The 25,864-nt window shown below is 35.6% G+C and overlaps 1 protein-coding gene across 1 annotated transcript in view; it reads left to right on the top strand.

The window, feature by feature from the left end:
• The window catches only part of AFG1L (AFG1 like ATPase), a 226,300-nt gene that overhangs the window by 87,751 nt on the left and 112,685 nt on the right, over positions 1-25,864 (top strand). Inside the window, exons 5-7 of the mRNA XM_034991745.1 lie at positions 499-600; positions 1,523-1,653; positions 11,350-11,449. Coding sequence (XP_034847636.1) covers positions 499-600; positions 1,523-1,653; positions 11,350-11,449 — 333 coding nt within the window. The remainder of the gene's footprint in view (positions 1-498; positions 601-1,522; positions 1,654-11,349; positions 11,450-25,864) is intronic.

The following is a 25,864-nucleotide window of genomic DNA, read 5'->3' on the forward strand; positions in this document are numbered from 1 at the left end:
GATAAACCTACCAAAAAATTGTTAAAATTGGCAATTCTGCAGTTCTAATGTACATCTATTATTTACTTTCAGCATTTATGTTAGATACTAATCTTTATTTTTTTATTTTTCATCTTTGAGTTTCCCTAAGACCACTCCTCTTACTTATGGCCCAATAAATATTTACTTAATTAAGTTATTTTATTCATATTGATGTCTTTTGGAAGAGAAACTGAAGAATGAATAATCTGCAGATCTTACCAGTTTATTTACATAGTTCCCTGTAATGTTAATTAAATGTTGTATTTCCTAATAACAGGATTTTAACAAAAAAGAGCAATATCAACATTTTATTTTTAGCTCATTTAACATACAAAATAAGCACTCCTTCCAAAAAAGTAACATAGTCTTAAGCTTTCCAGTAGAAGAGTATGGTTTCATTATCCCAAAGCTAATGAACAATCATGAGAGCGATCAGTACATACTGTTTAATAGTTTTTTTTTTTTTTTTTTTTTAAGGTACAGGGAAAACAATGGTGATGGACATGTTTTATGCTTATGTGGAGATGAAGAGGAAGAAACGGGTTCATTTTCATGGGTTCATGCTAGATGTTCATGAAAGTAAGTTAAATGGTCTAAAAGAAGGGATTTTTAAGTGGGCAAACACTACAGAATAGTTCTTACCATCTTTTAAAATTCTTAATCTTTTAAAAAATTAGTTTGCTTAAAGTGAGGTTTTATTTGGTTTCACTTGTTTTGTGCTATATTGAAACAACTTGTGATGTAGAGTTGGTCCTAAAGACAAATTCAGTACTTCGCATTAAGAGAAGAGAGGTTACTATATGAAGGTCGGGTATTTCCTCTTTCTACTAAGGATCAATAAGAAATGTTAAAAACTCGCTTATTTCAAGAAGTTATTCTTGACTAGGTCATTTCCTCTGTGTCACCTTAGCAAGTAGGCATTCATGTGCTTGTATGTATGCCTTATTGCTTTGTCAGTGTTCTTAGATTATTTCTGTTGTGCATTATTTGTCTACCAGCTATACCGTAACCTCACCAGGGCAGGAACATTGCATTTTTCTTCTAATACTTCCAACATTCAATACACTTTTAAGGAGTGAAGTGGGATTGCCTAGAGATAAGGGAACATCTGATTATGTATGCTAGACGTAGGGCAGGATCACCTCCTCTGCCCGCATCTCTGAAATCCTCAGCAACAAGATTGATCTGTTGATCCAGCTAGTTACCATCTTGTCATCTAGGCTATCACTTTGTCACCTCTGAAGTGATTGAAGGGTGGGGATGGAATGACTACAAAGTGTCCTTACAGCCATGGGAATGTATTAAGATGTGAACAACTTATTTTGAGGTAGAGAAAATGCAACCAATTTTTCAATAATCACATTTGATTTTATGTGGCATTTAAACTTAGTTTTTATGTTCACACTGAGGTTTCATTTAGAGATTTAAAAGATACATTATAGTTATTTAAAATGAACAATTAATACAGTATTTGATTTGTGTTTAATTTCATCCATTAAAGGAATACACCGCCTTAAACAGAGTTTGCCAAAAAGAAAACCAGGATTCATGGCTAAATCATATGATCCAATAGCTCCCATAGCTGAAGAGATCAGTGAAGAAGCATGTCTCTTATGTTTCGATGAATTTCAGGTAAGGTAGAGATTTTCATAGATGTGGAATGGTATTCTGAATGACATGTGAAGATTTAAATTCTGTTCCTGATTTTATCATTGTTTTATAAATTGATTTGATACATTACCTCTTATGAGTTTATTTTACCGTCTAGTCCAGGGATTAGCAAACTATGGCTCACACAGAGCAAATCTGGCCCATCTGCTTTTGTATGGCCGGTGAGAAAAGAATGATTTTTATATTTTTAAAGGGTCTTTTATTTATTTTTTATTTTTTAAAGATTTTATTTATTTATTTGACAGAGAGGGACACAGCGAGAGAGGGAACACAAGCAGGGGGAGTGGGAGAGGGAGAAGCAGGCTTCCCGCCGAGCAGGGAGCCTGATGCGGGGTTCGATCCCAGGACCCTGGGATCATGACCTGAGCCGAAGGCAGTCACTTAATGACTAAGCCACCCAGGCGCCCCTTTAAAGGGTCTTTTAAAAAAGAAGAAGAAAATGCAACAGAGACCACATGTGGTTTGCAAAGCCTAAAATATATACTACTCAGCCTTTTATAGGAAAAGTTTGCCCATCCCTATATTAGGGTCATGGATTTACATTTCACCTGTACCATGATGGAGATAATGTCATGATTACAAAATAATGTCTTTAAAGATGTTTGTGGGTTTTTTTTAAAGTGTTATATAAAATACAAGTGATTAACACATCTCATTTAAGCCTCACAACTTGTTTGTGATGACGGGGAGTTGGCCCTACTTGAACTTTCAAAGTTCTTGTAGTTTTAGGAGTCTCTGAAATTGTGCATTTAAATTGGTAATAAGTTATTTTCTGATCTTTATTTCTTACGAGAGCAAAGATAGCATGCAGGCAAATGCCATGTCTTATGCTTTTTCTGTATCCCGGTGTTTAATAATGATAATAATAATAATAATAATAGATGCTCTAGGTTAAGAATTACTTCCTCTTTATTTGCTTTCTTCAGTGGTTCTGAAATGTAATAGTTTATTTTTCTATAATTCTTACTGTAAGAGCAATTGATTATTGGAATGAAAATAGAAAAATCCACAAATACTGAATATAAGCTTAAAAATAGGGCTTCACACCCAGAGCTTTTGAATAATATCTCTGGAGCTGAGTGCATAAACTCCTGTGTCTGACTGCCTAGAATAAAGGCCCAGAGAACTTCGAAGGGGTAGGAAGCTAACATTTGTTTTGTGCCTACTCTGAGGTGGGCCCTGGGTGAGTCACACATCTTATTTAAGCCTCACAACAGATTTGTGATGAAGTGAGGGAACTGTCCTAGTTGAATTCTAAAGCTTCTTACAGTTTTAAGATTCTCTGAAATTATGCATTTAAATTGGTAGCGAGTTATTTTTTGTTCTGGGTTTTAAAAACCTGCATTGGTGGGAAGATAAGATGGCCAGGTTGCCTTTATCCCAAATGAGGCAGATAGGTCTCCTTTAGCAACTTGATACACTTATCTAACAATGGTCTCGATTTATGATAGATGAGAAAGAAGAATTTTCACCAGGAATGGTGTTACACTGGGCCATCTGGAAAGGAGGAATCTTTCTTTCTCCTTTCAGTCATATTAAGACAGCCTGGCATTGACCTTCTTTTTTTTTTTAAGATTTTATTTATTTATTTGTCAGAGAGAGAGATAGAACACAAACAGGGGGAGTGGCAGGCAGAGGGAGAAGCAGGCTTCCCGCTGAGCACAGAGCCCTGATGTGGGGGGCCCAATCCCAGGACCCTGGGATCATGACCTGAGCTGAAGGCAGATGCTTAACTGACTGAGCTACCCAGGCATCTTATCACCTTTTGTATTGTAGAACTACAAAGGTCTTCAGAAGAAGCCTTGTGGGGAAGAAATGTTCTACTCTGAAAAAGTGCACTAAGTGTACAATGTGTTGCAGAAAGAGAAAGGCCTAGTTTAGTTCTAAAAATAGTACTGAGTTTGTTGTCGACAACAAAAGTCAGTGATAAATCAGTGAAGACCATCTCTTGTTTTCTCATTATGATCTCTTAATCACATTATCACCAATAAAATTGAATTAGGACAGTTAAATTTTTGATTAGGGCATTGAAGTTAAATTTTTTTTAAAAGTATATTAATACCTAACCTTTGTAAAATGATTCATGGTTTACAAAGTGTTTTTATATCTATAACACGGTTATTCATTTAATTCTGTAAAATAGTTATTATAGTCATCATGTAGATGAGGAATAGAGGGCATCAGAATTTCCTTGGTATCATATAAAAATCATGACCTTTAACTTAAAAAATATGAATTTTAAAACATTCAGAGAAAAGAGTGGTCTGTTGCTGTGACACAAAGACCATTGGCAAGACTAAGAAGGTTAGGAAGCAATGACAATTTGGTGGTACAAAGAGATCCTCAGAGGATTAATAGCAAGCAGGGCCAAATTACCCATTAGGTGTAGTAGGCACAGTACTTAGGGTCCATTATACTTTCAGGGGCCCACAAAAATATTTTAATTTCTTTTAAAATTTGCAGAAAGAAATGAACATATCATAATGAATTCAGCCTGTATCTATATATATTTTATACCAACCCAGTCATAAAATACTATTTATGTATGTAAACACACGTATTTTCAAATGCATTTTCTTTTTTTTTAAGATTTCATTTATTTATTTATTTGAGAGAGAGTGTGCCCGTGTACATGAGCAGGGGAGGGTCAGATGGAGAGGGAGAGGGAGAAGCAGACTCCCTGTTGAGCATGATGCTCAGTGCGGGGCTTGATGAGGGGCTCAATCCGAGGACCCTGGGATCATGACCTGAACCGAAGTCAGACACTTAACCGACTGAATCACCCAGGCACCCCTCAAATGCATTTTCTAATTGAGGAAGGGGCTCATGAAGGTAAAAGTGTCTAGGACCCATTAATGTCATAATACCACCCTAATAGTGAGGCCCTAACAGAAACCTCTCTGGTTGCACTGGGCATTCTCCATTGAGTTCAGACTTCAGAATGGTTGGGAAGAAGGAAACAAAAGCAACTCTCAGGATGCTCGTGTTCCAAATGAGTGAGTCTTGCAAAAGAAAGGCAGGCAATAAAAATGATTTTTCAAATTACATATTAAGTATAAAGGAGATCAAGGGGGAGATAGGCCCCTCACTTGTAAAATGTCGCTTGCTAACAAAGAGAGAGTGGATATGACGGAGTGGTCATCGCCTGCCCCGTCCAGAGTTGGTTTGATGTTCATTCATTCGTTTACTCATCCATCCAGTTGCCTTAAATAAAGAGCCTTATCCCAAACTACAGGACCCGATCTGACCCACAGTCAAATGGACCATGTCTGGACATCTGATCTATGAGTACCAAGCCCACAAACTTGCCAGCAACATTGCACTTGTGTGGTGTACCCTGGGGATTGGGCCAATCATGTCCTCTGTCTCATGTCTTTCAACTAAAAGGCACTGAGGGCAGTTCCCACACAATAATGAAGCAGGAACAAAGAGACATAGGAAATAACTGAATCACATTAGGGGGAGGACTACAAGGCTGCTCCCTGGACAGCTGCTGAGTTCTCCAGAGCTACCTCAGCTCCAGTTCCCAGCAGGTGCTATCAGTGCTGTTTGCATCCTGGAGGCTCAAGTAAACTCCTTTTCTTTAGCTGAATCTCCTGTGCCTGTTGCTTGCAAACAGTCTTGGGGATGGATCTGTTCAGCTCATGTTTTGCTCCTATCTGCTGTATCAGGAGGGATTTCCTTATGGCCTGTAAAAGATAGCATAAATAGGAGTACTGTGAGGAAATGTCACCTTCCTTCATATAGAATCCAGTATCTCCAGTGCAAGGAGAATTAGCTGATGAACTAAAGACCAAAGAGCAAAGAGATGAGGTATCTCCTAGGATGCTTTCTACTATAGGTAACAGAAAACCCAACTTAAAAAAGCTTAAACTCTAAGTGGGTGTGTGTGGGGAATACAATAAGACAGTGTCATTTCTTTTATTCAAGCCTTCCTGCTTTCTCTCTGATCCTATCTCCTTGCTCCTTGCAAATATTTTCCAACCCTATTTTCCTAAAAAATTAGGGAACCATAGCTAATAGTGGGTGTTATACCAAATGTTTCTTTCCCACCAGAGCTCTGAAGAACATATGCTCAGAGATGATAAAACAAGACTGAATATCAAATTGATTGCTTTTATTTGATCGCAAATGCTACTGGAATGTAGCATTCTATTATGTTAGAGTTGGCAACGTGAGAGAACCCTCTGCCTTTTTCTTTTTTTTTAATTATTATTATTATTAACATATAATGTATTATTTGTTTCAGGGGTACAGGTCTGTGATTCATCAGTCTTACACAATTCACAGTGCTCACCATAGTATATACCCTCCCCAATGTCCATCACCCAGCCACCCCATCCCTCCCACCCCCCTCCACTCCAGCAACCCTCAGTTTGTTTCCTGAGGTTAAGAGTCTATTATGGTTTGTCTCCCTCTCTGGTTTCGTCTTGTTTCATTTTTCCCTCCCTTCCCCTATGATCCTCTGTCTTGTTTCTCAAATTCCTCATATCAGTGAGATCATATGATAATTGTCTTTCTCTGATTGACTTATTTTGCTTAGCATAATACCCTCTAGTTCCATCCACGTCGTTGCAAATGGCAAGATTTCATTTTTTTGATGGCTGCATAATATTCCATTGTATATATATATACCACATCTTTATCCATTCATCTGTCGATGGGCATCTAGGCTCTTTCCATAGTGGCTGTTGTAGACATTGCTGCTATAAGCATTGGGGTGCACATGCCCCTTCGGATCGCTACATTTGTATCTTTGGGATAAATGCCCAGTAGTGCAATTGCTGGGTCGTAGGGTAGCTCTATTTTCAACTTTTTGAGGAACCTCCATACTGTTTTCCAGAGTGGCTGCACCAGCTTGCATTCCCACCAACAGTGCAGGAGGGAGAACCCTCAGCTTTTGAACAAAGTTGCCCTGCATGTCCTAGGATGAAAAGTGTTAGTAGTTTTGCTTTTATTTCCTCTGCAATTCCAGACTTGAGCCTGGAGTTTACCACTGTATGCGAGAAAAGGCCAGTTATCTCTATATACCCACTGTTGAGAAGAACCAGAGAAAGCAAGAGTATAAGGGCAAGAATATGGCCTCTAAGGGCAGAAGTGATCACTGAGCAGAACCTGGATCTCCTAGTTTCAGTATCTGGACTGTCTTCTACTGGTTTTAGAAAAGCTCCTCTAGCATACCAAAACTGGATTATTGCTAGTCCAGATCTCTCCTTGTCCCCTTTTTCTAAAATTTGGGGGTAAAAGGATACCCCCAAAATATTGTTACAGCGGCACTCTGATTCCCAACATCCACACAACTTAGAACAAACAAGCAGAGCCTTTGCACTGAACTTTCTGCCTGGGGCAGTCTCCCCCAGATACTCCAAAGAGTCTCTCACTTCTTCAGATCTTTGCTCAGTTATCTCCTTAACAAAGGCCTATTCTTAAAAAACTGTGGTTTGCCATTAACCAATGTCCCTTACTGTCTTTTTAAAAACCATTCTTTTTAAAAATAACATATATCACCTTCTGGCATATATATATTATTTATTATGTTTACTGCTTATTATATATATATTCCTCCATAATCTTGAAGGTAGGAATCTTTGTTTTGGTAATTGATGTATCTCAAATGTCTAGAACTGTGTTTGAGGATGAGTGAATGCCTAATAGCGAGTGAAAGAATGAATGAATAAATCCTAGTACCAAATGATAAATATTGAGGTAGTGTCCCAACTAAGTCCCACTTCCCTTATTTATAATAACAACCCACAATTTTTCCTGTCAACATTCTGAATTATCTTAACATTTTTTGTCTAATAGATGAAAAATGGTATCTTATTGTTTTAATATTCCTTAAGTAATAATATAGTTGAATTTTTTCTACATTTGTTTATTAACTAGTTAAAATTCATCTTTTATGAACTATCTGTTTGAGACAATGCCATTTATTGGAATGGTTACATTCCATCTATTATGTATATTCTGTTTATTGAGTACTATGTGCCTTTGTTCTTAACTACTGTACTATGGTATATACCATTCCTTCTACAGCTAAAGTTCGATACAGCTACATATAAATAATGTGCAATTATACTAGCACGTATGCCATACACAGATAGTAGTCCTAGCTAACATTTCTTGAGGATTTAATATAAGGATCATAACAATTTTGCAAGGTAGGTGTTATTACTACCTTCATGTAGGTATTATTACTACCTTCATTATACTGATGAGGAAATTAAGGGTCAGAGAAGTTAACTAACTCATCAAGGTTACACAGCTGGTAACTCTGTGTGAATTCATCATTAGTGCTCTAATTCACTAGTAGTAACAGCTATGTTATATGTTCTCTTTGGTATATGATGTCTTACATTATGTATTTAAATATACAGATCTGGAGCTGGATAGGCTTTTAGTAGATGTGTTAGTGATAGAACCTAAAAATTATCCTTAAGCCTATTAATCCTAGTACGATACACTGCTGATTTACTAGAAAAGAATTTTTTAGGCACTTTATTCTTAACAATCGTATGTCTGCAATCACCACTTCACTTTTAAAAATTGAATCCTATTAGTAGTCTTGATTTTTAACTAGTTATTATTGGCCTTTACTTGGTGTTAATTAATATAATATTTATTTTACTAGGGAGCTGAATGAGAATTATTGCTGCTTAAAAACAAGACTATATGTACTCTTGAATTTGGGGAATTTTTAAATTATGTTTTGGCAGTATTCAGATTACATTTGCAGAATGTATTCCTCATTAGCTTGGTTATCTTTAGTAAAGTATAGCATTTCAGTTTTGCCTGTGGTGTCAAATATACTATTATTTTGTTTGAGAAATTTGTCTAGGTAGGTTGTTTTTATATGTTTTAGATGCTGAAATAAAAGAGCAGATTTTCCTCAAAGTTTTCTTTAGGGTCTTCATTATGTTGACTTTGAATATTTACATTTTTTTGTTAAACCATTTATGATTCTGAAGGTATAATACTGAAGGAAACTGATTTTTAAAAAAAAGTTATTTTTTCCTGTCTCTTTTAGGGACACTGGATAGATGTTTTACTAATATGGTCTAAAAAAAAAAAAAAGAATTCTGATGAGCAGAATATCATGCAAAATTCTCCTCTATAAGCTATCAATATCATTTAAAAAATAGTTTTGACCGTTTTTGTAAAACAGGAAAGCTATTAAAAACTGCTAATAAAAAATAGATGCTTATTTTTGTGCTAATACTAATTACTGATAATGCATGCTTATGTTTGTCACTCATTACATGGCACTGTACCAATCAGTGGGTGACTGAGACTCAAGCACTTACATATGTAAATTAACCATTAGATTTTTTTTTTTTTTTACTTAAGTGAGTCATAATGGAAAGCAACTCTAGGTCATAAAAAATCTTTTCTCTTTAATGCTAATGAAATGTCTCCCCCTCTCTGTATTAGCGGACTACCCTTATTGGTAATCTGTAGCCTTCTCTTTTGTTCTTGGTGGTAATGAAATGCTGGGTGCTAAAAAAGCCCGCTCTCCAAGAATGTGTGGCCAATTGTCTTCTGTTCACTTATACTGTAAAATTACTGTTCCCCAGCAAAGCTGAACAAGTGCGGGGACAAGATCAAAAGAGTATACATTGGCACCCAGCTACCCCAAGTGACTCCTGCTTTATTAATTAGCCATAGCTTCTCCAAGTTAATTTACTCTGATAGAGCAAAAACATTTTGTAATACAAAAACAACAAATTATGATTCAACCACAAGTCTTTATTGTTTGCTTTTCTTCAACTTCCAGCTTAAACCTTTGCACTGTTACAAGCTAAATGTCTCTTTACTTTTCTAAACCGTAGGGCACGAAAAGCTATTTTTAATTTTTTTTTTCAAAAACATTGGTGAGATAGTCAAATAACCATTTTTATTTTCTTAAATTGGGCAACTTTTCATTGATATCATTCTCTTTCAAAGTCAGTGTATTGGGAATCCAATTTAAAAGTGCACTTGCTTCTAAAATTTGCAAGCTTGTTTGCTCTCTCATCAGAAATGCCACTGGTGTCTAAGCATTTGAAAAGGGCCTTCTCTGTGAGTATTTTTGCGGAAGCAAAATTTGACAGTGATCCTAAGCTCCAAATTAACTATCACTTTCCTAAATAATTAAATAGTTCGACTTTCCTTTTCATTTTAATCACCACTCTGTAAGTTTCTGAAGTCTTTTTAATTTAAGGAATCTTCAGTAGTTTTCTAGTTAATGTTTTAAAGTTAAAACCTGAGGCAGAAAAAAAAGAAAAAAAGCTCTGCACATCCCTGTTTCCTGGTTTGGTTTGGTTTTTGTTCAGTTGGGAAGGAAATAATGAAACTTTTGCGTAAAAGAGAAAAGTGACATCAACCTGTGTAAGTCAGGTGGTTGTTGTCTTATACAACCATTTGGTGGGTAACTTTCAGTATTTTGATCTAATTTGAAAGAATTACGCCAGTTTCTATGCTCTAACAGAGTTTAAAAATAACAATGTGATATTTATTGTATGTTTTGTGAATATAAAACCAATTTTATTAAGGTGATCTGAAATGCTATTAAAGATCAAAATATTTTTACATAAGAAGTATCTAAAACCCATATTATTATATTTAAAAGGGAAGGTACAATGATTAATATCTATCTTCACTATACATTTGTTTTTGAACTCAACTTCCTTCCCTCCTTAATTTCTCTATTTCCTTGTGATTTTAAAAAGCTTTTTTAAAAGTTAATAAGCTTGTTAATTGTGGATTTTTAAAAATTTTAGAAAAGATAGTTATATGTGTCTCTGTAACTTAGATGGAATAGTTTTATCTATATTATGTATTTCTACTTTTGTCAGAAGTAATTTTTTAAAGCACTGCATGAACCATTCTTGTAAGGTTTTTCTTTTCTTTCTTTCTTTTTTTTAATAGAAGGAATATTTGTGTTTGCGAAGGTTAGCAGAGGCTGGCTGTGCTGGAAGTGACTGCAGTGCCTTTTGATTATTCATGGACAGTAATAGAAGCCACTTAAAAAGAACAATGAAATTGCTTATTTTTGTGATGGGCCATCTGTTGAATTGTTTTGTGCAACAATTGCACAATAGTATCTATGTCATATCATTCTATTTTCAACAGCAGCTGATTATGTCTCACTGGCTATTTGTCCTTATTTCTAAAGTCCCATGACCATTTAAAGTCACCTTTTCAGGGACCTTTGCCAGAAAGGTATTAGAAATCTCAATCAGCTTGTTTCTTCTTCTTTTTTTTTTTTTTCTCTCTCTCTCTCTCCTCTTTTTGCCAGGGTGGGGGGGGGTGGGGTGGACGGAGTCTGTGATGGGCGTTGGAGGAGGATTTGGTCATGTTATTTCTAATTAATTAGACTTCCTAAATGTTTAAGACAATTATCTGTACTTTCCACCTGTAGTTTATAAAAGAAGTTAACATAGAACCATTTGATAATTTGCGTAGAAATGATAGGCTTGCAAAAAAGAGTCAAGTTTAAAAGACTACCATACAGTCTTTCATGCTTTTAATTATCTACTCTTTTCTTCATGATGATAATTAGAATTTTTCTCTTGGAATTCACTTCCATCCTTAAAAAAAAAAAAAAAGATGAGCCATTAGCAAATTTGTTAGAGCAGAAGTGAAATTAAAATAAAACAAATGTGTTGTTGTCCATAGGTCACTGACATTGCTGATGCCATGATTCTGAAACAGCTTTTTGAAAATCTGTTCAAAAATGGGGTCGTCGTTGTGGCAACATCCAACAGGCCACCGGAAGGTAAAAACAAACATTGTGCTAGTCTCATCCAATTAGGTGGAAACTAACAAGCTTTGAAAAATCTATAATTTTTATATTCATCTTATTGTGTTAATAAAATCTGATGACTTTGCTTATCATTAGTTTTATAAAGGACTTAATCTAGAAAATCAGTTGGTATTTGTATTTGAAAAATGTTTATATTCTTAGCAAGGTAAATTCATGTGATCTCCTGTGTTTGACCAACTTGCTGTTTTTCTCTGTATTTGATATATGTTCATATCAAAAAATGATGCTGGCAGGCCAGGTCTGAGGACCCGGAGGGGGTCCTATAGAACCAGCCAAGAGGGTCCATGGCTTTTGCGCAGGATGGAAATCAAATGCAAGCCAGCAGGAAGTGAGAGCAGAGTTTATTGAAGATATAGAGAGAGCAGATACAGAGAAGCGACTGGGAGACTTGGAAAGGAAAGGAGCATGAGTTTCGTCTTTGTTCAGGGTCTGTGGTTTTTTATTAAGGATGATGGTATGGTGTATGTGTCCTCTCAGGCATCCAGGAACTGGTTAAAACGAAGATGAGACCCAGGTGTTATTCCTTGGAGCCAGGGCATCTTGGTGTTGAGATGTCTAGCACTGGTGGTCTGGAATATGCATACGACAGCTTTGTTCAGTCATTATCACCTCATCCTTCCTTAGATGTTATTTATTCTGAAGAAATCATGAACTCCTTGTCCCTTAGAAGGAGGGCACACACTATTTGCATTCTGAGGCATGTGTAAAGTGGGGTGGGGGTACAGGTCCTAGCAAGAATAGAAGCAGGAAAAGGAGCAAAAAGCAGATTTTTATGGAATTCTTCAGTTTCTGTGTCTCAGAAATACAAGCCTTTCTAATTGCTTTTTACGGGCCATAAAAGAAACTCAATGAAATGAAAGAAAACTCCTAAATGAATCTTAGAAAAAGACTTAAATCTTGCTTACATGTAAGTGGTTTCTAATACTTAATTTATCTCTGAGGAAGCACTTGTGGGAGACATCAATTACTTAATACTTTTTTTTTAAAAGATTTATTTGTTTTAGAGAGACAGAGTATGAGTGGGGGGGGGGCAGAGGGAGAGAATCTTAAGCAGACTCCCCCCTGAGCATGGAGCCCAATGTAGGGCTCAATCCCATGGCCCATGAGATCATGACCTGAGCCAAAACCGAGTCGGATGCTTAACCGACTGAGCCACCTGGGCACCCCAATTACTTAATACTTCTGAATCCAGTTATTCTTTTGAATCCAGTGTAATTACACCTAATCTGATACACTACAAGAGAATTATGAATGATTCTGTCAGATGTGCTTATTAAAATTTATATAATGTTATGGATAGCATTCTTATGATTTACCAGGGTGGCAACTCTATGAGATAATGCAGTGAGTTTTTTCGTATTATATCATTAACAAGACTCTCCTTTAGCTGACTGTTGACTAAACAGTGTCATCAGTATTATCTTTAGACATTCAGTGACAAGCTATGTTCATAAGTAACATGGTGCTAGAATAAGCTTGGAACACTGCTCCCTCCCTCACCATCAGTAAAGACTGCTGAAAAGAAAATTGCAGTTGGCTGCTCAGTTGGCTGTGGTAAACTGAGGAAGGACCACTACAAGGAAAGGCTAAGGAACAGTCTGGAGCTCATAGCTTTGTAGAGTGAGCAAAGTTATAGGCCCACCAAGATAGCATGTAGAAATTCAAAGTGGAGCCACTTTTCCAGAGAAGACTGAAAATTTAAGATGTGAAATTGAAAAAATTGGGCATTAACCACAAACTTAAATCCTTTTTTAAAATATGAACCATAGAAGGGATACTGTCATACATTTAGTTTTTGGCTATGGCAGACAAATGATCATCATAAATGGCTTAATATTTTAATATAGAGAAGATGGCATGTATATATATGCCAGGAAAAGATAAAAGTATAGGACAAAGACTATATAGGTCAGTGGTTGCCAGAGACTACAGTGGGAAGGTGTTTGACAGCAAAGGGGCAACATGAGAGAATTTTTGGGGGTGATGGAACTGTTTTGTATCCTGATTGTGGTTATGGTTACATGTATTCAAACTGATAGAACTGTACACCAGAAAAGTTAATTAAAACTAAGAACAAATCACATGGATAATCAATGCAGAAAAGAGATTAGGACCTAAGTTTTGTGACTCTTAACACGTTGTCCTCTATAATTTCTCCTTGTTGGTCATCACTGATCTTTGTCTACCCTGTGCTAGAAAAAGCGGTATGTCCTGTTTTCCAACCATCAAAATGCATTCAACTTTTTCTTTAGGTCACAGCTTTTAATCTAGAGCCCCAACATTGGTTGTTACTGTTTTTAAATAGCATCTACTAATTCTCAGAGCGTTACAAGAGGTGGGGGAAGAATCTTCTTGTCAGAGGGTTCTCCCAAGAGCTGGAGAGAGAATGACCCATGTGAGGAATTGAAAGGTAGCCAGTGTGGCTGGAGTACAATGAAGGAGGGGAAGTAGGATGCAGTGAGGTCCAACATGAATCTGGAGAAGTGAGAGCTAGACCTTCTAAAGCAATAAAAAGGATTTTGGGTTTTAGTCTAAGAGAAATGGGAAGATACTGAAGTACTTTAAGTAGGGACTGACAAGACCAGAGTTGGAATATCACTGGGTGTAGTGTGGAGAGTGGTTATGGGGGGGGGGCAGGGGGGTGCAGTAATATGGTGGATTCAGTGAAGACATATTAGGAGACTCTTGCAGTACACTGGGTAAGAAATGGTGTTAGCTTAGTATAAGGCAGTGATTATCACCTAGGGGACTATTTGGCAATGTTTGAGGCATTTTTGTTTCTCACAACTAGGCAGGGTGGAGATGGGTACTGCTACTGGCCTCTAGTCATTCTGTAGAAGCCAGGAATTCTGCCCAAACATCCTATAATATGCACGGCTACCCCCCACAACAAGGAATTATCTAGCCAAAAATGTCTGTAGTCCTGAGGTTGAAAAACTCATAGGTATCACCTATGGATATGGAGAGGATAGATCTGAAAGGTATTCAAGAAGTAAAATGGATAGCACCTGGCTGTAGGTTGAATATTGAGGAAAAGAGAAAGGCAAATGTAGAAATTGTTTTAAAATTTCAGGTCTGTACAACTAGGTGGTGATTCCTGTCATTCAATAAAGACAGTATAATCTGGAAGTTAAAGGTCCAGAAGATAGTGCTCAGTGGAGAAAAATATTTTTTCCCTCCATTAATTTTTTTAGCCTCTCTGTTTAATTTTCTTCCACTTCATTCATTTCATTCCCTCCATTTCTAGTTGTAAAGCTTCAACTTCATGAATAAGAATGGGAATTATTGTTGTGGATGGAAGCTACTATCATACCCTAATCTTTTAACAGCTTGTAACTTAATTGTCAATTAATAGACAGATTATTAATTTTAGTAGAAAATGATCAGAAACATTTAATAAGCAATTAATAATTTTAATGGGAAATAGTTGATAACCAAGTGAAAGCAACGCCAGAGTTTAGGAACCTAAAAGAGAAAAATCCTGTAGAAGAGAAGAAAGGGATGCAATACCTGGGGAGGGGGTGTGAGGGGAATAAGGTATCAATGAGTGACTGCCTGTATGTTACTTTTCTCTAGTCCTGCATTTGAATTCCTGTCTTGGGTCCAAGCCCTCACCCTCTGTACCCCATGTAGTTGTTAAAACCCCAAACCAGGGCATGTGTTGTGATGAGCACTGGGTGTTATATGCAACTAATGAATCTTTGAAAACTAATGATGTACTATATGTTGGCTAACTGAATGCAGTAATAATAATAAAAAAACCCCAAGCTATTCCAAAAAAAAAGAAAAAGAAATAGAAGGAAAACTTCCAAATCCATTCTGAGGCCAGCATTACCCAGATACCAAAACCAGATAAAGGCTCCACTAAAGGGGCGCCTGGGTGGCTCAGTCGTTAAGCGTCTGCCTTCTGCTCAGGTCATGATCTCAGAGTCCTGGGATCGAGCCTCACATCGGGCTCCCTGCTTCTCCCTCTTCCACTCCCCCTACTTGTGTTCCCTCTTTTGCTGTCTCTCTCTCTGTCAAATAAATAAATAAAATCTTAAAAAAAAAAAAAGAGTCCACTAAAAAAAGAACTACAGGCCAATATTCCTGATGAGCATGGGTGCAAAATTTTTCAATAAAATACTAGCAAATCGAATCCAACAGTACTTTTAAAGAATCATTCACCCTCAAGTGGGACTTATTCCTGGGCTGCAAGGGTGGTTCAATATTTGTATTTCTCAACAACAGTTTATATTTATCTCACAAATATTGTCAGTAGAGTATTTGGTTATGTTTTGCTTTTCACTTTTACTGCTAGGAAGCTTAGATTCAAACTTGTAGATGACCCAGAGCAAATATTTAGGTCATTATAGTATGCAATTTGGGCTTTGTATCCTTTGTATCCTTGGGCATTTAGTATCCTTTCATTTTTTTCTTCTTTCATCCTACTTTTAATCTATGTTCCTTTGTTGCATTTTATATAATCTTAGAAGTCTCCTTAAGTCTTTTTTGGAACATTGGGATACAACAAATATAAAGTTCATAAACAAATGTATTTCAATGAAGCTTGTGTCTTTTTATGCAAATCCCCCCCCAAAAAAACCCCAAAAAACTCCAAAAAACAAACCCAAACCAGTATCAGCTGATGATTACTACTTTAGCTTTTAGCCTCCTATTTGCTGGTCTGTAGGGGTTTTCCTAGTTTCTTGCAAGCTCAATGTATGTTTAGTATATTTTAAGCAACAGTTGTAGTGTAATATTTGTAGTGCTACTATTTTATATTTTGTAGGATAATGTGGTTAGGGCTTTTTTTTTTTTTTTAAAGTGAAACAGAGAGGATATTGGATCAGATCCATAGGAATAGGAAATTGCTAGCAAATTTTCAGATAAATTAGATCTAGATATAGTTTGTATTTAATTTCTTATTTTTGTAAAGCCTCAATTAGATGACTTATTTGTGATTTTTGTCATTTAGGGAAATAGTTTATGTGGCCCATATACAAATAGACACAGTTTTACTTTTCAAAGATTATGCTGTCAGGTCATTAGAAAAGCCTAAAACAAAAATCTACAATTAAAATTTCATATATGTGCTACTCAGTTTTTAGGTTCTGAAATAAAACTTTGTTAATTACATGATACTCTATTTTTTTTAAAGATTTTATTTATTTGACAGAGAGAGACACAGTGAGAGAGGGAACACAAGCAGGGGGAGTGGAAGAGGGAGAAGCAGGCTTCCCGTGGAGCAGGATGCCCAATGTGGAGCTCGATCCCAGGACCCTAGGATCAGGACCTGAGCTGAAGTCAGTCGCTTAACGACTGACCCACCCAGGTGCCCGTATGTGATATTCTAATAGAGAAAAAAAATATTTAAGAGCATGGAGACCCTAGCAACAAATTGATAATAGGCAAGTAAATTAAATGAATTAATATGTGAAATTAATAAATAAGTTTAAGAACTTATTCAATCAAAAAATAAGAATATATTTTTATGGGGAAATAGAATATGTAAATTCATTTCAACTGTGCTTCTTTGATAGTAAAACACAGAGTGGTAAAAAGAAAAAAGTCCCCTACTGACTTAAGTTAGAACTGTGAGAACAGTGCATTCTGGTCTTTCTAGTTTTAAATTTACTGTTTATTACAATGATAATGCTGCAGGCAGCATTAGAATGCCCAAGAATAATCCTGTATTACTTAGATTATCAGGCAACAACACTATGTGATCCTTCCTCAAGCAACACATCTACAGTAAATAAAAAGCTGGATATCACTAGAAAGTTGGTTAACAATTATGTACACACATACAACAAATGTAATTATTATTAATATTATATTATTATTATATTAATATTTCTAGGGAGAAAAAATCCAGTTGTGTTCACCATCAAAGCTACAAACATTTTGGCAAAATTCAGCATCATTCTTGATAGAATCACTCCCTAAAATATAAACAGATGGGTAGTTTCTTAATATGATATCAAATATGTGTATAGCAGCTCAACGGTCAGAATTATGCTTAGTGGGGACACTGGCATTTCTATTATAAGTGTGAACAAAGGAAGGATGCCAACTATCACTTTATAACATTGAACGACAGTAGAGATAGAGACATTATAAGAACAACTAGGAGGTTAGGGAGGGGAACCACATATCTTCATTATAGGGATTCTCCAAGATTAGTCATACCACTGCTTTTTCAAGGTTATAAAAAAGAAAATACCATAATATGGGAACAATAAGTAGAAAAGAGAAGTAAGTGTTAGAAAATTTGTTTTATATTCTTTAAAAATCGAGAAAACATAAACTGTATGATACAGAAGATCTAAGCAGAGAAAAGACAGATTGAGTTGAAAACCTTTTTACTAAGAGATTGGCTGAAATAAAAGAAAGCTAAATGAAATAAAGATTAAGTTAATTAAATTAAATTAATAAAAGCATTAGAAGCACTGAAATATAGAATTGAAACTACAGAAAATGAAATCAGTGATGTAGGAAAACAACTTAAGAGGTATGTAGAAATAGAATAAAGAAAATAAAATGATGAAAAAAAAATAAGTGTCCTGGAGGAAAGAGGTCTTAATGTGAACTTATTAAAAAGAAATACTTGAAATAAGAAAATTGATGATACCAATGAATTGAGTGTAAATGAGTATTTGTAGTTACTGCTTGCTTAGATATTTGTAAATTGTGTTCTCCTTGGAGAGAGTGTTTGCTGATCCTGAGTGACAGTATCATCATTTGTTGTACTTATAACTAGGGAAATACACAGTCAAGTATTTTATTTTATTTTATTTACTATTATTATTATTTTTTAGGTTTTATTTATTTATTTGACAGAGAGAGAGAGAGAGAGTGAGCAGCAGAGGGAGAAGCAGACTCCCCGCTGAGCAGGGAGCCCCAGGTGGGGCTTGATTCCAAGACCCTGGGATCATGATCTGAGCCAAAGGCAGATGCTTAACCGACTAAGCCATCCAGGTGCCCCACAGTCAAGTTTTTTAGAATTTAAGGTATACCTTCTAGTTTTCAAATAACTAGAAAAAAGATAAAAGGAAAAAATATTTCTTAGAGCAAAAACTAGAAAGCAGGAGAAGCAGCAAAAAGTATGGGTAAAGAACATAAAACAAGATCAGGCATGTTGACCTGAAGTATAAATGGGTTACATTTCTCTATTAAAAACTAAACTTCTGATATGGCTGAGTAAGCTCCTAGCCAAATGTCTTACAGACAATAATGATAAATTTGGAAAAAATATATAACACAACTATCTGAAGGTCTTGAAGAGTAAAAAATGTCAGGCAGATTCTAGAAGGGAGGTAAGACTTGGAAGAAAGTCCAAATTTGGAGATAACATCTTTTCTTTTTCTTTTTTAAAAAAATAGCTATCACCTTTAGGGCAGATAAAGTCAGTGCTACATTGAGTGATTGAAATTCTGATACAAAACTCACAGTCTTTCTGGCCTGAAGAACCAGATGGTGGAGTGTGGGGCAAGCATTGCTACAGGAAAATGAGAAGTGAACCCCAGAGTGAACTAGATGGATGTAGCCCCAAGTTCTGTGTATAAATCTTGCCCAAACCTCTGACTGACTTCTGAATCATACATTTGCGGGGTAGATCACAAACTTCCTAACTAAAGGTAGGGTAGGGTACTGATCTGAGATTTCAGTTTGTAGTTAGAATCATCCAAGGTAATTTCTTGCTAAAAAAAGATATTGACACACTCCAGAAAATGAAACAAATCCACAAGATCCAGGAAACAATCTCAAAATGAAGAATGAAGAAAAAGTGACCCATCCTCAAGAGAAAAAAACAGTCAACAGAGATCAACCCCAGTATGACCCAGATATTGGCATTAGACTTTAAAGCAACAATTAAAATAATAATTGTTAGAGAAATGAGGTAAAGAAAATATATTCATAATGAATGAAGAGATAGGAAATCTCAGCAGAGCAAGAGAAATCATAAAAAAGTACCAAGTTTAAATTTTAGAATGAAAAAAGACAGTATCTTAAGTAAAAATTCACTTGATGAGCTTACTAGCAGAATGGAGATAACGAAGCAAAGAGCCAGAGAGAGAACTTGAAATTACTCAGTGTGAAGAATGGAGAGTAAATGAGAGAAGAAAAGAAAGCCTTAAGAATTTGTAGAACCATTACAAGCTTTCTAACATATTTCTAATTGGAATCCCAGAAGGCAAGAAGAGAGAATGAGGCAGAAAAACTTTTGAAGAAATAATGACTGAAAATTTCTTAATCTGGGGCAGACATAAATTTACAGGTTCAAGAAACTCAGTGAAAGTCAAGCAGAGCAAATACAAGAAAACACTGCTAGGCAGATTATAGTCAAACTGCTAAAAACCTAATGTGAAAGGAAAATCTAGAAAGCATCTAGAGAAAAACAGCATGTTAAATACAGGGGAACAATGATTAGCTTCTGATGACTTCCATTAGGAGCTATGGAGGCCAGCAACCATGGAACTACATCTTTATACTGGGGAAAAAAACCCCGTCAACCTAGATATGAAACAAAAATTTCCTTCAAGAATAAAGACAAAATACTGGGACTTCACCAAAATAAAAAATTTCTGCATAGCAAAGGAAACCATCAACAAAATGAGAAAATCTCCTGAATAGGAGAAGATATTTACAATGTTATGTCCAATAAGGGGTTAATATCCAAAATCTATAAAGAACATATAGAACTCAACACCAAAACCCCCCAGATAATCCAATTTAAAAATGAGCAGAGGAACTGATAGACATTTTTCCAGGGAAGACCTACAGATCGCCAATAGAGACATGAAAATGTGCTCAACATCATTAATCATCAGGGAAATGCAAATCAAACCCACAATGAGATATCATCTTACACTTGTCAGAGTGGCTAGTATCAAGAAGACAAGAAATAGCAAGTACTGGCAAGGTTGTGCACCCTTGTGCATTGTTGGTGGGAATGAAAATTCATGCAGCCATTGTGAAAAACAGTATGGAGGTTTCTTAAAAAATTAAAAATAAAAATGGCGTATGATCCAGTAATTTAATTCCTGGGTATTTACTCAAAGGAAATGAAAAAACTAATTTGAGAAGATAAATGCACCCTTATGTTCATTGCAGCATTATTTACAATAGCCAAAATATGGAAGCAACCTGAGTGTCCATTGATAGATGAATGGATAAAGAAGATTTGGTGTATATGTGTGTATATATATGTATATATACACACACACACACACATCCATACACATCCATACAATGGATTATTACACAGCCATAAAAAAGAATGAGATCTTGCTATTTGTGACAACATGGATGGACCTAGAGGGTGTTATGCTAAGTGAAATAAGTCAGACATAGAAAGACAAATATTCTATGATTCCACTTATATGTGGAATCTAAAAAAGAAAACAGACAAAAAAACTGAACAGACCCGTAAATACAGAGAACAAACTGGTGGTTGTCAGAGGGGAGGATGGGCAAAATGGTTGAAAGGGATTGAGAGGTACAGAATGGATTAAAAATTTCAGAAGATATAATTTAACTGTAAAGATAGATAGATTGAAAGTAAGTGGTTGCAAAAAGATATACCATACAAATAGTAACAATATGAAGGCTGGCATGAGTTTATTAATGTCAGATTGAATTTACTATGCCAGGCCCTGCTGGTCCCTGTGGCCTCACTAGAGGATGCTTATGCTGGGCTCAACTTCTCCTTCTTCAGTTCATGGCAGCAGGGGGCCTGTGCCCTTGACTCCTGGGCCATCGTGCTGGAGTTTGTCTGCTAGGGATTTCAGTTGTAGGTAAATCAAGTTTGTAGAAAATAGTTTTGAGCCTAAGATCATTTCAATAAGAGGACATCTTTTGTCTAGTACTAAAATGAGCATGTAAATTCCTAATCTGGAATATAGCTGCACAAGAATGATTTTCTGCTTTACCAGAATATACTCTTATAGTTACCTTCAGCTATAATGATTTATGATACCAAAAAGAGGAAATATTTTCAACATTAAGGAATCCATTAAAAGATCTTTGACAGCAAGGCCCATCTAATTATGTAGTTGACATTGCAGGAAATAAGTGTGATATTATCATAAAAGGGAAGTCGTGGAGAGAGATGCTAAGGACTCCACTGACTCATCCATACAGTTTTTGTAGAGATCAGTACAAAAACCACAATGAACTTAAATGAACTCTAAAGAAATTTGTCAAAGAATTCCATTCATTCACACTAATACTCCATCTGGTAGTAAGGACCTCAGAGTACAAAGACAACTTTTATTTAGAGTCCATGTGAAAGCTGTTGTTAACTAAGCCTCAGCCACTCACACTTGATAATGAAATAGATGGTTCTAAGAGTTAACAGGAGAGTAGGAGTCTCTGCCACTAATTTTTGCCTGGCTGGTTTTGGATCATCTTCATGCATGAAAGATTCCCGGAAATATAGAGGTTCTGTTCTCTCATTGAACACTTAAGTCATGATATTTAAATCCATTGACTTCCATTATAAAAAGAAGCTCTAGTGTGAAAAACTACTTCATTGATGTTTAACTTTACTAAAAATAAATATGTAAGTATATGGATGGTAGTATTTTTGTAATCAAAATTTTATGTGACATTTTGTGAAGTTTCTCTTTCATGGTTCTTAAAAACAATACCCTCTGGAGCCTATAATTTCCTTGGATTCCCATTATTACTTTTACAGGGGATCGTGTCCTTTAAAATGTTGTAGGATAGGGGCGCCTGGGTGGCTCAGTTGGTTGAGCGACTGCCTTCGGCTCGGGTCATGATCCTGGAGTTCCAGGATCGAGTCCCGCATCAGGCTCCCTGCTCAGCAGGGAGTCTGCTTCTCCCTCTGACCCTCCTCCCTCTCATGCTCTCTGTCTCTCATTCTCTCTCTCTCTCAGATTAAAAAAAAAAAAATGTCGTAGGATATCTAAAGTGAAGGGCTGGCAATTATTTAAATAAAAAATGGATTTAATTTACAGGACTATTTGTAGGATTGATGGGAAGGATTTCATCTTCCTGCCATCATCTCTGTAGCAGTTTTCATTGAAAATATTAGCTAAGGATATATGCAGTAACACAACATCAATAATAATAGATATGTAGATCACCCTAACTTTTCTTTCTGATTTTTTAATTTGTGTATCACCAAACACATTATTGGCATTTAAAAAAAATAAGCCCTTATGGTCAAGATAGTGGTGGTACAAAACCTCTCTAAAATAAATTTAGTTTTATTTGTTGCTTTAAACTGATTGGCAATGATTAAAAAGGAAGGAAAAAAATAGAAGGAAAGAATAAGAAAGGAAGAAAGAGTAAATTAAATAATGTAAATGTTAATTTTATATTTAACCCAAATGTTTTGTGAAGAAGAGATAGTTAAGCATTATCTAATATGCATAAAGTCTATGTGAGATCGGTACTTACGGTTTTATAAATTATATGAATACTTTTATAAATCTATAAATTCTAAGTTTCATCCAAAACTCCAAAAATGTAAATGTCAAAACAAATATTACTAGAGATTAAGAGTGACATTTCATAATGATAAAAGTCTATTTATTAGAAAGCCATGACAATCTTAAATGTATGCACCTAATAACACATCTTCAAATTACACAAAGCAAAAATTGATTTAATGAGTGAACTAGACAGTTGAATAATCATAGTTGGAAATTTGAACATCCCTCCTAAAGCAGTTGAATGAACAAAAATTTGTAAAGATATAGATAATCATTTGTTTTGACCTGATTAGTACTTATTGAACATTAAACCTAATAACTGCAGAATTCAGTCTTTTTAAATGCACATTGTATGTTCACCAAGATTGAACATATGCTGGGCCGTAAACCAAGTCTCAACAAATTTATAAAGTTTGAAATCATATAGAATGTATTCTCACCATAGTAGAATTAAATTAAATGTCAACAACAATAAGATATCCAGGAAACTCTCAAATATTTGCAAATTAAATAATATATTTAACTAATCCATGGATTAAATAAGAAATCACAATGAATGTGAATAATTGCCAGCCCTTCACTTTAGAAAATGTTTTGAAGCAAAATAAAATGAAAATGTAACATTGAAATTTTTAGGATGTTGCTAAATAAAACAGTTCTTTGAGGAAAATTTGTAGTTTAAATGTTTTTTTAGAGGAAAAGTCTCTAAAATCAGTGACCTAAGATTTTACCTTAAGAAGCTAAGAGGCAACCTACCAAATTGGATAAAATCTTTGCAAATCATATATTTGATAAGGGTTTAATATCCAAAATATAAAAAGAACTCCTACAACTCAATAGCAAAAAACCACAGTCTGATTAAAAGTGGGCAGGAGGATCTAAATAGACATTTTTCCAAGGAAGACATACAGCTGGCCAACAGGTATATGAAAAGGAGCTCAACATCACTAATTGTCAGGGAAATTAAAATCAGAACCACAATGAGTTATCACCTCACACCTCTTAGAATGGTTACTATCAGAAAGACAAAAAATAGCAAGTGTTGGTGAGGAAGTGGATAAAAGGGAACCCTTTAGTGCTGTTCATAGGAATGTAAATTGTTGCAGCCACGATGGAAAAACATGGAGGTTCCTCAAAAAATTAAAAATAGACTACCATATGCTCCAGCAATTGCACTACTGGAAACTGAACTCATAGATGCAGAGAAGGGATTGATGGTTGCCACAGGTGGGGGGTGGAGGGTGGACAAAATGGGTGAAGGTGGTCAAAAGGTACAAACTTCCAGTTATAAAATAAATAAGTTCTGGGGATGTAATGTAGAGCATGATGACTCCAGTTAATAATACTGTATTGTGTATTTGAAAGTTGCCAAGAAAGTAGATCTTAAAGTTCTTATCATAGGAAAAAAATTGTAACTGGTGATGGATAGTAACTAGACTTATTGTGAGTGATTATTTTGCAATATATACAAATATCAAATCATTATGTTGTACACTTGAAGCTAGCATATAATGTTATATGTCAATTATCAGTTTAAAAAAAGGAGAAAAAAGAACCTAGAAGGGTAAATTAAAGCTAGGTAGAAAGAAGGAAGGAAATACAAAGTAGAAACCAATGAAATTAGAAAACAAACAATAGTAAAATTAACAAACCCCAAACTGAGTTTTTTGAGATGAACAAAATTGTAAAACCTTTAACTACACTGATCAAGAAAAAAACCCCACACAAATGACCACTATTAAGAATGAAAGAAGAGGGCGCCTGGGTGGCTCAGTTGGTTAAGCGACTGCCTTCGGCTCAGGTCATGATCCTGGAGTCTCTGGATCGAGTCCTGCATCGGGCTTCCTGCTCGGCAGGGAGTCTGCTTCTCCCTCTGACCCTCCCGACCCTCCCCCCTCTCATGCTCTCTCTCTCTCAATCTCTCTCTCTCAAATAAATAAATAAAATCTTTAAAAAAAAAAAGAATGAAAGAAGAATTATAAATATTAAAAGGATAATCAGAAGAATATTGTGAGCAACTTCATGACCACAAATGTCACAACTTAGATGAAATGGACAAAATTATTAAAAAATAAAATTTGCCAAAACTGACACAAAATGAAACAGAAAATCTGAATATCCATATAGTTGCTAATGAAATCTAATTTGTTATCAAAAACTTTCCCACCAAAAAGTCTAGACCCAGATGGTTTCACTGATGAATTCTATCAAACATTTAAGGAAGAATCTTATGCAATCTTACACAAACTCTTTCAGAAAACAGAAGAATGGGAAACATTTCTCAACTCCTGTTATGTGTCCAGTGTAGCCATAACAGCAAAACTCAACTAAGGCATTCCAAAGAAAGAAAACTAACAAGATAATATTTCTCAAGAACATAGACATAAAAATAATTAACAAAATATTAGCAAAGCAAATTCAGCGGCATATAAAAAGAGGATAATAATACATCATGACTATTTGGGGTTTATTCTATGAATGCAAGATTAATTTAAAATTTGAGAATCAATCAGTGTCATCTATATTAACAGAATAAAGGAGAAAAATAATACTTTTAACAAATATGGAAAAAACATTTGACAAGCTCTAGCTCACATTAATTATTAAATGCTAGGGCTAGCATTTTGTTAAAAAAACAACCAACCATGGGGCGCCTGGGTGGCTCAGTTGGTTAAGCGACTGCCTTCGGCTCAGGTCATGATCCTGGAGTCCCTGGATCGAGTCCCGCATCAGTCTCCCTGCTCGGCAGGGAGTCTGCTTCTCCCTCTGGCCCTCCCCCCTCTCATGTGCTCTCTCTCTTTCTCTCTCTCTCAAATAAATAAATAAAATCTTAAAAAACAAACAAACAAACAAAAAAAACAACCAACCAATGAACTGGGAATAGTAAAAATCTTCCTTAATTTGATAAAGAACATCTACCAGA

This window comes from Mirounga leonina, unplaced genomic scaffold, assembly GCF_011800145.1.
Source record: "Mirounga leonina isolate KUSES-001 unplaced genomic scaffold, KU_Mleo_1.0 Mir_53, whole genome shotgun sequence".
Taxonomy (NCBI): domain Eukaryota; kingdom Metazoa; phylum Chordata; class Mammalia; order Carnivora; family Phocidae; genus Mirounga; species Mirounga leonina.